The sequence below is a fragment of the Salvia hispanica genome, chromosome 4 (genome assembly GCF_029641045.1).
Source record: "Salvia hispanica isolate PSC_SH4W2 chromosome 4, Shi_PSC_v1, whole genome shotgun sequence".
NCBI lineage: Eukaryota > Viridiplantae > Streptophyta > Magnoliopsida > Lamiales > Lamiaceae > Salvia > Salvia hispanica.
Genome location: NC_142695.1, coordinates 26525427 through 26536805, shown reverse-complemented (window position 1 = coordinate 26536805; position 11379 = coordinate 26525427). Strand labels below are relative to the sequence as shown.

Sequence of the window (11379 nt, the reverse complement as noted above, 5' to 3'; positions counted from 1 at the left end):
ATTAAACTAGGAAAACGATTAAAGATTGTTTATGCCACTCCGAGCGATGAAACTGCTACTGTTATGAAACAAAGTGGCTGGAACGGCGGATGATGACTCTCCGGTAGACGTCTGGACTTCACGTAACCATGGTTGTGGCGAGGAAGGAGAAGAATGTGGATAATGCTGAAGGAACTGATCTTCGAGAGACTTCTAACTAAGTGTAGTGGAGAATGAGAACCGAGGGCTGTGAACTTCTTTTCTCTTTCCAAGTGGCTTCTTTTATAGGGAGGCTTGCCCTTGGTTTTAGGGTAGACTTCCTTCGTGAATTGACTTTCCTGCCCTTGTTTATGGTTGATCATCCCAGCTATCCTTCTTCTGCATCTCGAGCCTTTTCTCTGGCATGCATCCTGATCAGTATTGCACTCTTCTACCGCTCTTTTCACCTGCGTCGTCCGAACTGTCTCCTACTGACTTGGTCCCCTTTATACTGCACAGTTATGCAACTATTTTGCAGATAATACATGCAAATCACGACATACTGACCAGTAACCAAGGCTTAGAATACGACTTATCAGACAGCCTTGGCTAACGGAGTCTTCATCCATCTACTTGCACAGTATTTATCCGGAATCTTTTTAACTTCATTGTACCTGAACAAAAAGAATATATGACTGCACCGATAGCCCTGCCTACCGAACAGTTTGCAATCGCACTAGTATGACTCGTCAGTCTTATCATGTCTCACAAAGTACAAATTGCGAAGGTTGTCTCCAAGTTTGTAGGTGTCAATCATGTCTGTAGATGATAACCCCAAAACGCGGCATCTGTCATTACCCTCAACAATTTCCTCTTGTATTTTCTTCAAGATACTATCTGTGTACATAGTAGAAGCATGTTTCTCGAACGGCAAGGTAGTGCCCAATATAGGCAGGGGAGTAGCGTCTTGGTAGTCCAACTTTGTTCTAATATTCTGTTGAAATTCCACTACTTGGTTGAAATTCAAGTAGAATTCGGCAATGTTGTTGCGTGGCTTCAAAAAGTTTTTATAGAAGCTGTTCTCCGACTTAGATATCGAGGTGGTCCTAATCATCGACCCCAGTGGGAAATCTCTGAAGTACGCATGTATCCATAATTGCCTATACTCGTACAACATCTTGAACCAACTATGTTCTTCCAGACCATAACGCTCAACTACTCCATTCCACTCTTCTTCGAACTCGTCGGGTTCAAGCAGGTCTGACCACACACATGCATTGAACTCTTTCTAGAAATCTTCGTCCCTCAATAACCTACTTGGAACTTTGAAGGCCAACTTATGCATAATATGCCACATACACCATCTGTGGCGTGTTGCTCGACAAGAATCTCTTCAATAGCCGATCTCATACCCAAATCTTGATCTGTTACGATCATCTTTGGAGCAACACCCATGCATTCAACGGAATGTTTCAATAACCATGCAAAAGCACCTGTGTTCTCGTTGCTTACCAAACCAACAACAAAAGTTACTGGTTGTCCATGATTGTCCTTTCCTGTGAATGGCGTGAAGATCATACAATAGTTGCGTATCAGAAGCACATATAATTCATACTTCGAAAGATATAATGCATAAATAATACATAGATATACAGAGAATAATGTACATATCCAACTGTTATAATGTACGTCAGGTATACCTATTTGTGTTATAGGTGGAGTCAAAAGCCACAATACCACCGAACATATGGTAATTCCTCTTCATCAAATCATCGCACCAAAGCAGAGCAACTAGATAATTACTAGCATTAACCTTGTACTCATATGTGAATGCCTCGGACAGCTCCATCTTCTTAGCCATATCATCCAACACCATTTGTACGTCAATACCATGTGTGTATGCTTTGATGTCTCGAGAAACATTCCTGATATCCCCAACATTGCAACCAACGAGCTGAAAACCACCGAGTATTTCCTTCAACACATTGAACGTAAGTGTGGGGCCTATATTAGCCTTCGAACAATCAAGAATAAATTGGTGATGTACGTCCTCCAACTTTCAATTGAGTGACATAAAATGCTGATGCTCTGACTCAACCATATAATGGTTATGAACCTCGTTGAAATCCTCGATAATATAACCTGGAACTCATCTTTCGGAGAAGAACTTGAATGGTATACTCGCTTTACAACCACACCGCTTGGATAACCATCGGCGTTTGATCGAAAAACCAGACCGTGCATTCGCTTGGTCATCCTCGATCGACTTCTTGCTGCCTTCCTTGTTGCATACAACATTATACCAAGTAGTAACACCATCTATTTTCCTCATTTGTGATTTGTGCTTATCAAAACCAACAACACGGGCATATACATCGTAGAACGTGAAACCAAAATCTAGCGATTTGATTGTTTAAATTACACTGTACTAAATTTACACTAAGTTTATCTAATTAAACAACACCATGGCCGCCTCGATTTCTAAACCCTAGCCGAGACCAAATAAAACGTGCATTATTTATTCAATACTTTACATTATACAGTAATAAATGTACATTAAGTTTATCAAAAGATTACCTTCTTCCATTGACGAAGAACAACCTTCTTCCATTATAGAAGAAATTAGCGGGAGGCTCCAACAAAATATATTTTTAACGAGATTTAAAACTACGCAAATTTCGCCAGATAGTTTAGAACCAGAAATTGCAAAAGCGACGATTGATGGGAGAATAATCGGTGAAAGAGAAGATATATTTCTGTAATCTTTGAATAAAACCATTGCAATATTTTAGGATGGAGAGAATCAAGCACTTTTCATAACCGACGTGAATGTGAATACCCTAAACGCCCTTTTCTATTTTTTTAATGATTAAAGAGAATTAAATCAGGCCCTATTTTTGGCCCTTAGATCTTGAAAATGGATGGTGGAGATTGAGAAGGAAAAAGAACAAAAGATGGAAAAAAGATATGAATACATCCATATATAGGGGAGCATTAAGCTACTTTCACCCCTTTAGATACTATTTCCTTTTTAATATCATCCATTGGATATTGGCAGTGGACGGTCAAGATTAAAAAATCGAATTTAATCCCGTCTTGCATTATTGGTTTAATTCGTGCATTACCAGGGTATAATAGTAAACATATAATGTTTGGAACACGTTCGAAAACGGATGGTCCGATAATTAAGCGGGAATTTGACCAAACAACTTCTCCTCATCTTCAAAATCCCCGATAATTAAGCGGGAATTTGACCAAGCCATGACCAAACACCTTCTCCTCATCTTCAAGATCTGTCAAACCCTAGCCACCGCCCCTGAAAACCCTAGCTCTACCGCGACTTCGATTCTCACCGTGAAAAGCTACGTCTGTCGATGATTCCGAGTCCCGAAGTTCCGGTTTCAGTTCGTGAGAGCCCTTGGTCCACTGTTCATATCCGTGTTTCATCTACGGCACGCTTCTAAAGTTCTTTTTTTTTAGTGCGATTTCTTAGTTAAATTGTGAAATTGTGAGTATTAGATGTTGGGCTATCCAATTTTGGAATGTTATTGTTGGTTTCTTAGTGGTATGTGTTCCGATGTTAAGTTTTGGGGATGAATTCGATCTGAAATTGGTGATATTGTTTTTAATACACGACTCCAGAACTAAGAGGTTGATTTTGTTGGTTCTGTAGACTAATTTGGTGCGGTATCTGTTGTTGTTGTTGTATCTGTTAGATTTGCTATGTCGAAGAGAGGTCGCCCCTTCAAAAGCCAGCCGACGCAGACCGAAGGTGAGACCGCTGCACCATTTTTAAGAAACTGATTGTGTGCTTTTCCTTATTTTGGTACATTATTGAACGTTTTCTATACATTTGTTGGATTTATTTTTTGCATTACAAGTCTATTGTCTCTCTGTATTATGCTTGCCTAAGTGGTGTCCGGTTTTGTTACATTATTCAGTGAGTTTTCTGCATAATTTGGTTGGAATTGACCATTATTGATGTATGTGTTTAGTAGAAGGGGTCATGTGGTTGGAGGTGTCCACTGATAAGTCGTGAGTTTTAAGAACTAGTGGGTTTCTTATAGTCCAGTTCGATGCATTATTTATCAGTATTTGTACATTGTTAGCCTTTATTTGTGTATTACAAGTCTAGTTCAACTCTGTTATATCCTTGCTTAAAGTGGTGTCCATTTTTGTTACGTTAGTCATTTCAATGTCTGCATTATTGGGTTGGTCTGCACCATTACTGATATCTGTGTTTAGTAGTATTGATCATGTGGTTGGAGGTGTCCACTACTGAGTAGTGAGGTATAAGAACTAGTAGGTTTGTTTTAGTCCAGTTTGATGCATTATTTAACAGTATTTGTACATTTTTAGCCTTTATTTGTGCATTTAAAGTCTATTGCATATATATGCTATGTTCTTTCCTAAATTTGGGTCCATTTTGTTTACATTACTCATATCATTTTGTGCATTATTTAGTGAGATATGGTTCCAGCAGTATTGGACATTTTGGTTAGAATTGTGAATTTTTATCCATAAATTTTGCATTATTCAACATTTTTTTTGCATTTTGTTCCTGTTTTTTTACATTTGAACTGTATTCCATCTCTGAGTTAATGCTGCTAGAAGTGGTTTACCTTTTTTTTGCATTATTCAGTTATTTATCTACATTATTCGGTTAGATATCAACATTATTGATGTTGGTTGCAAATTTTTAAACATTATTCATTAAATTTTCTGAATTATTTGTTTGGATTTCATCATTATTGTCCTACAGTGCGGCTAGAGAAAAGTTTCATGCATAGTTTAATAGTTTTGGTGCATTTTGGTCATGTTTTTTTGCATTACAGCTGTATTCCATAGCTAAATTAATGTTTGCAGAAGTTGTATACATTTTTGTTACATTTTTAAGTACATTTTCTGCTTTATTATACGGTACATTAACATTATTATACAGTCCGCTATGTACATTAGTCAGTTATTATTATGCATTAACGTAAATTGTTTACTTATTCCTTTCTGCAGCTACCAAACATCCCAGGTTTGATATAGATGAGGTTGTGGATGATGTTCTACCTCTAGCAATAGCACAAAAGTTTAGGTAGAGACTTAAGGAACAGCAGACGGCAGAGGCTAGTACCTCAAATGAAGAAGGGGAAAAGAGGAAGGCACGAGGGAAAAAGGTTGACTACTTATACACCCGGAGCACCACATAATTCGTTAACTGTTTGAAAGGTCTTACCCCACGGCAAAAGGAAGCAGTAGAAGAATTTGGATTCGGTGCCATGCTACACTACAACATCAACGAGATTCCCGGGTACATCGCCTATTGGGTTCTCAACTCATTTAATCTCGCACGCTGCGAGATACCTTTGTGTGGGGGTGGAGGCTTGACCATCGACGAGGAAGATGTCCATCTGACGCTAGGTTTTCCAAGAGGGCCAACACCAATCTCAAGGCCAGTTGATAAGCAAAATTAATTCCAGTTCAACGACTACGCTGCAGAACGTTGTGGAAAGAGCCGTTACAAAATGACAGCGGGCGACGTTGCGAAGCTGATTAAGGAGGAGGTGAACGGTGGTCCACATTTCAGAAAGATGTTCATGTTCATGTTAGAGAATGCAGTAATTGAGACGCCGAGAGACGGTAATTTGAAGCCGAAGATTCTACATTTCATCGACGACGTTGATGAGATTAGGAATCTCAACTGGTGCGGCTACGTCTTATCAGTGTTGGAGGCCACCTATCCTACTTGGAAGAGAGATGAAACTGTATATTTCACCGGGCCTATGCACTTTTTATTGGTAAGTGAAATCCTTTCAGTGAAACCCTTTCTGCAATAAAAATGAATTTACATGCATTAATAGCAAATAAGAACGTGCATTATTGAAATTGTTCATATGTGCATATTTCATATTTTGTTTGACTTATGCATTACTGTCCCTCATTTCTTGCATTAAAAATAATTTATTCATGCATTAAGCATACAAAATATTGGATTATTGACCTTTAATAACTCTGTGTTTATCAGTTGGCGTATGTGGACCGCGTGGTTCACATCCGGAGGCGAGTCAGCCGGGCCTGGCCAACAGCAAAAGGCTGGACGATGGAAAACTTAAAACAAAGAGAGGAGGCTGAGCGCGACCAATTCGGTACTGGGAGATTGGAGGACCGGATAGATAAAGAGAAGTATTTTGTGGAAAAGGAAGCTAGGATATTGGAAGCTGTGAACAGAGGAGGTGGTGGAGGACCCAGCAGGAATAGAGCTAAGCGTATAAGAGATAAGTTTATCAAGTCAAGCACTCTCTTAGGCTACGCGATTTCGACGTGGGTAGCTGATTTCAAGATGATTCCCATTGAAATGATGGAGGATGACTGCGTAAGAGTAGGCAGTCAAATTGGGAAGAAGTTGTTGGGGTTGGAGGAGGAACATGTGGTTGAGCAAGAAGAGATTGTTACACATTTGACTCAAGCGAGGGAGGATGAAGAGGGGTACAGTCAAGAGTGGATTGATGAGATGGAAAAGATGATGGCGGCATACGACAAGAAGAAGACTATTGCAAGAGGCTTCGATAGGCCATCCTTTGTGCCAGACGGATTTGAATGTCCTGACCCATTTGCTACAAAGCAAACCCAGACAACAGACGGGGCGGGTGGTTCAGGGACAAGAACCAATGATAATAGAGCCCAAGATGAGCCGGTGGGCACTGCTGACCAGGGTGAGGACATGCCCGTGCAAAAGGAAGTTGGCAGTGATATCCCTGATAACAAAGCAGCAAATGATGGTGGTGGCCAGCCTGAGAAACCTTCCAGCTTAGCAGCGACTGAGGTATGTACTAAGAAACTAAATGCTTAAGTGTTATTATTTAGTAACAATATTACACCTTTTCATTTGTGTTCCATTGTTTGCAGGTGCCTAGAAGCAGTGGTGAAGATGATGGGAAGGATAGGGAGGATGCAGCGGCAAAGAGTAAAGCCGAGAAAAATAAAGACAAATCAAAGAGTGCAGCCGTAGGGGACACCGTCAAGGTAAATATATCCCAATCATAACTTGCATTGTGTAATAATATTGTTACATTATTTAAAGTAAATCTGGACATTATATATATGTATGTATGCATTATTCAGTTCATTTTGTTTAATTATTTTTTTAAAAAACCCAGACAACCAAAGGGAAATGCGCTGAGGTTCCGGCAGCCAAGAGAAAACAGCCAGCTAGGGAGGGAGCTTCAAAGGCAGCAATGGGCAAACAGATGGACATTCGGCAAGAGGTTGAATATCTAAATGAAGCCATAATTTTCTGCATTATTATGTTGATTGTAGTATTTTTCCTCGTTTAAAGGTACAGACTGCTGCACCACGTAAGGGCGTAGTGATTGGTGTTGAGCGAACAAATGAGCCACTACAACTTGTAGATCCAAAACAAGGTGGTGGAAAGGTTGGTCAGCAAGAAAAAGCGAGAGGGAAACACATCATACAAGATTCGAATGCGGATGAGGTAAAAAATAGTGTAGTTAATTCAAAGACTAAAGTAATACACCTACTAATTGCATTGTATGTGTTTATATTTTTTTCCAAATGGGAATAGGACGAATGAAGAAGCCTAGTCTGGCTGCCCGGTCTCCATTCAACGAGGCAGTTAGAGTGACAGCAAAGCCACACACGGTCGACAAGTAGCTCTACTACTGGTTTCTTAGCACAGCGGATAAGAACAAGTAAATTTTATACTTTTGATATTCTTATTTTTGGGACATGTGAAATTGTTTTAACTGTACAAGGATTCAGTTGTCTACCATGACAACTTTAAGAGTACTGTACTGATCGAGATGCAATCTTTAGCGTCATCAAGCCAGTGAGCCCCGATGTTATCGATACGTGGAGCTCTTACCTAAATACAATGGAAAGGAACAAGGCGCCGGAGACAGTTTCCAGGATTTTCTTCTCAACAAGACCATGCGTGAGTGTACAACCTTTCTCTCCATGTTTCTGTCAAGTTATTATAATAACTTAAAGTTTGTAACGGTTAACACAAACAAACTACAGATTCAGTCAATGGTGGACGCACAACCGGAATGGACGGAAGATTTCAAGTTTGATACGTTCTGGACCAGGGTGTTGGAGGAAACAATTGGAACGGGCAGCTATCAGTGGGACAAGTATGAAATGGTGAGTTATAGTAAAATAATGTAGTCGTTTTTTAGATGTACTGGAGAGAATAATATGTGTTGTAATGCTCCTTCTGTTGTGCAGTTCTTCTTTCCAGTTTGGGGGGCGTCCCATCAGTGCGTGGTTTGTTTTGATCTTGGAGATTCCAAGATGAACATCATTGATCACACCTTGGCTGAAACACACGGGACATTTGGTGAAAAATATGGGGACACACCCTCTGTGCTGGTAATATGCATTACACTATATAACTTCTGCATTATAAACCAAAAATTGTACATTATATGCCATTGATCAATTTTATCTTCTTTGGGTATAGAAAAAGTTCTTTGCAACAGCACTTACGAAGTCCAAGGTTTCAAAAATGGTGGCACAGGTCAAAAAGTGTAATGCGCATGTTGTGACAATGCCGTGGAGGAACAACAGCGGCACCGTGGACACGCGGGTGTATGTGATGAGGCATACGGAGACGTACTTCGGAGAGAGGGACAAGGATTGGCAATGCGGTCTAACTGCCAAAGGAACGAAGAGCCTGGAAATGTTGCGAATGAAGTATGCAACGGCTCTGCTAACTTCTCCACACAACTCGAAGACTGGGACCAACCAAACACAAGCCACGAAGCATTGGATGGATAGGCCGCCTAAATTCAGCTTTGAAAAGTGGGTCGAGAATTATGGGATAGAGTGAACTAGATGGTTTTTTATTTGGATATGAATTAGATGTTTTTTTACGATGTAAGGGTGAACAACACATATGTGGGTTCGAATGTTTTGGATATCTTGCAAAGTTATGGGTATCTTGGTACTAAACGTTTTGGGTATCCCTGAACTATCAGTTGGAATTTTTTGGATATCCCTGAAGTAGATGATTTGGAAGGTTTTGGATATCTTGGTACTAAATGTTTGCTGCACAAAACTGGTAATGGCTTCAAATAGCTTAATAATGTCAATTTATTGCTTAATAATGTACAATATATAGGAAATAATGTATATCAACACTATCGAACATCTTAATGTGTCATAGCAAACTCCATACTCGATGCATTTAAGTCAACAAATAATGTAAATAAATTGATTCATTATGCACTTTTACGGAATAGTTATGAACTGACATACCAATGCATATAACACAAAAATGTAGTAAATATACATTCATAATGTATGAAAATATGCATATAATGCTCGGCTATTCACAGTATTGAAAATACTATTTCTCCAAAATGCCAGGCTACTGTAATAATTCTGAAAAAGTAGCAAGTACTAAATTCAAATAATGTAAAAGATACATAACAGTAATGCACAAAAAACCTTTTATAATGAGCAAACATTTAAAAAGCCTTGTTCAAAGTCGGAAGAAATATACTTAAAACTCTGAGCATTGGACAAAGAAAAATAATGCTGTTATAATGAAAATAAGTCAACATTTCCTCTTTCCCTTACGCAGCTCATTCTCCGTTTCAAACTCTTTAAGCATTGGACAATTTCTAGAGTCGTGATGGCACAACTCATCGCACGCCTTACACTGTCTAAGGGGCCTAGTAGCATCCTTGATCGCCATTTATGATATTTTTCTTCCTTTAATCTTCTAGGTTAAGTTGTTGCTTTTAATACTCTGATATCTCTTTCAATTCTTTTGGTCAGTACTCTTTAAATGAAACCCTAGCCTATGTTTACTTCTTTGGAGTCGGTTTTGGGTAGCAGCCGCCGCATTTATTGTACCCTAGGAGGGCGGGCTGTTACAGTTGGTATCAGAGCCTCAGTTCTTTCCGCTCTGGACCCAAGAGTCTTTTTCAAACTTTAGGTTGTCTTTATAATCTTTTGTATAAATGAACCAAATGTGGAAGGCTCAACACCGCAGCTCGTCTCGTTCAACCGCAAAGAAAGAGGTACTAGATATTTTGTGACTTGTGCTTGAAACTTGATGCTTTTGGAAATGTTGTGAATGAGAAGTGACGCTTTCTGAATAATGATTTGTTGAATATGAGAACTTGTGAAAAGCATGCTCTATGTGCTAGAAATATTATGAATGCGAAGCGATGCTTCTTGAATGATTTGCTGAATGACACATGAGAACTTGTGAAAATTTGTGAAATGCGAATGTGATCACGTGAGACTATGTTGAAATGTTGCTATGCTTAGATTTGGACTTTTGGACCTAGCATGTTTAGCTACGATCACAACGCTTGTACCAACAGTAGAAACGTGAAAGAACTAGTATAAGGCCGTTAGTGTATGTGGAGATTCGACGAAACGCGAATAGAGAACGCACGAATAGTCGTCTTAAGAATGAGAACCTTGGACGCGACGTTTTGAACCACCATCTTTTGACTCTTATACACTTTCGCAGCACCATTTGAGATCACGCACTATCTATTCTTTTCCACGTTTGTGATGGTGCTGACTTGTTCCTTTTCCCCTTTTGTAGATGGTCCAACCCTATCACGCCCTTATGCGTCGCCGTTACGCTAAGAATAGGAACTTTCCGGTGGAGCGCTATAGAGAGCTAGAATGGGACGGAGAGCAGTTCCTTCTGAACTTCGTCACCGACTTCTATGGTCATTGGCTTGACGCCTACGCGTACGGGACTACCCATCACGAGGGAATCATGCGACTTATCCATATACTGCCTTCCCCTTGGAGCGAGTGGACCGCTCAAGCCTCAGTATCCTACACTTGGTTTAGCCCGCCCAAGTACACGCCTCAAGGAGACTTCGTCGGCCTAATAGGAGTCTTACTTCCGGCCATGTCTGCCGCCGTTGACGGACCTCCACTCCATCCGCCAACGCAAAGGTACTCGCCAGGAGCAGCACGCCAGATGAAGTATCGCGATGACGAGGAACCGCATGTTGCTCGCGTTCCCCGTAGAAGGACCCTTAGGATGCGTGTTTCGGCCCCTCGGAGGATCATAAGAGAGGCCAAAGAGATGCTTACCTCGATTCCTTCGCCCCTAAGCAACGAGAAGAAGGACGAGGAGATGGGATCATTTGAGAAAGGAGAGAGTTCGAGCGCCGAAAGTGTCGGAGAGTCGGGAGAATCCGAAGAGGACGAGGGCAGAAGTGGCTAGTGCTCGAATAGCGACTTTGTTTTCTTTTCCCCACGTTTTGAATTTCTAAGAACTTCTTTTTATGTTGTTATTTTCCTTCCGCGATTGAATCGCTCTTTTCCATTCTTTGTACCAAGACCTTTTGGGATCATTTTTGAAATTTTATGGGGAATTCGCACCTTTCATTCTATTACATGGCAATGAAGCCGTCTTCACTCTTTTTATCC

The 11379-nt window shown here is 40.2% G+C and overlaps 2 protein-coding genes across 2 annotated transcripts; one reads left to right on the top strand and one right to left on the bottom strand.

Annotated features, from left to right (window-relative positions):
* Nucleotides 1–694: 694 nt before the first annotated feature.
* On the bottom strand, nt 695–1834 carry LOC125194930 (protein FAR-RED IMPAIRED RESPONSE 1-like). Its single transcript, XM_048093144.2, has 3 exons — nt 1696–1834; nt 1320–1514; nt 695–1218 (listed from the first exon to the last, which is right to left on the bottom strand). The coding sequence occupies exons 1-3, from the start codon at nt 1832–1834 to the stop codon at nt 695–697; spliced, it is 858 nt and encodes a 285-aa protein (XP_047949101.2).
* An 8700-nt stretch (nt 1835–10534) lies between these two features.
* On the top strand, nt 10535–11173 carry LOC148927571 (uncharacterized). The gene has a single exon (XM_089056653.1). The coding sequence runs from the start codon at nt 10535–10537 to the stop codon at nt 11171–11173; it is 639 nt and encodes a 212-aa protein (XP_088912779.1).
* The last annotated feature ends 206 nt before the right edge of the window (nt 11174–11379 follow it).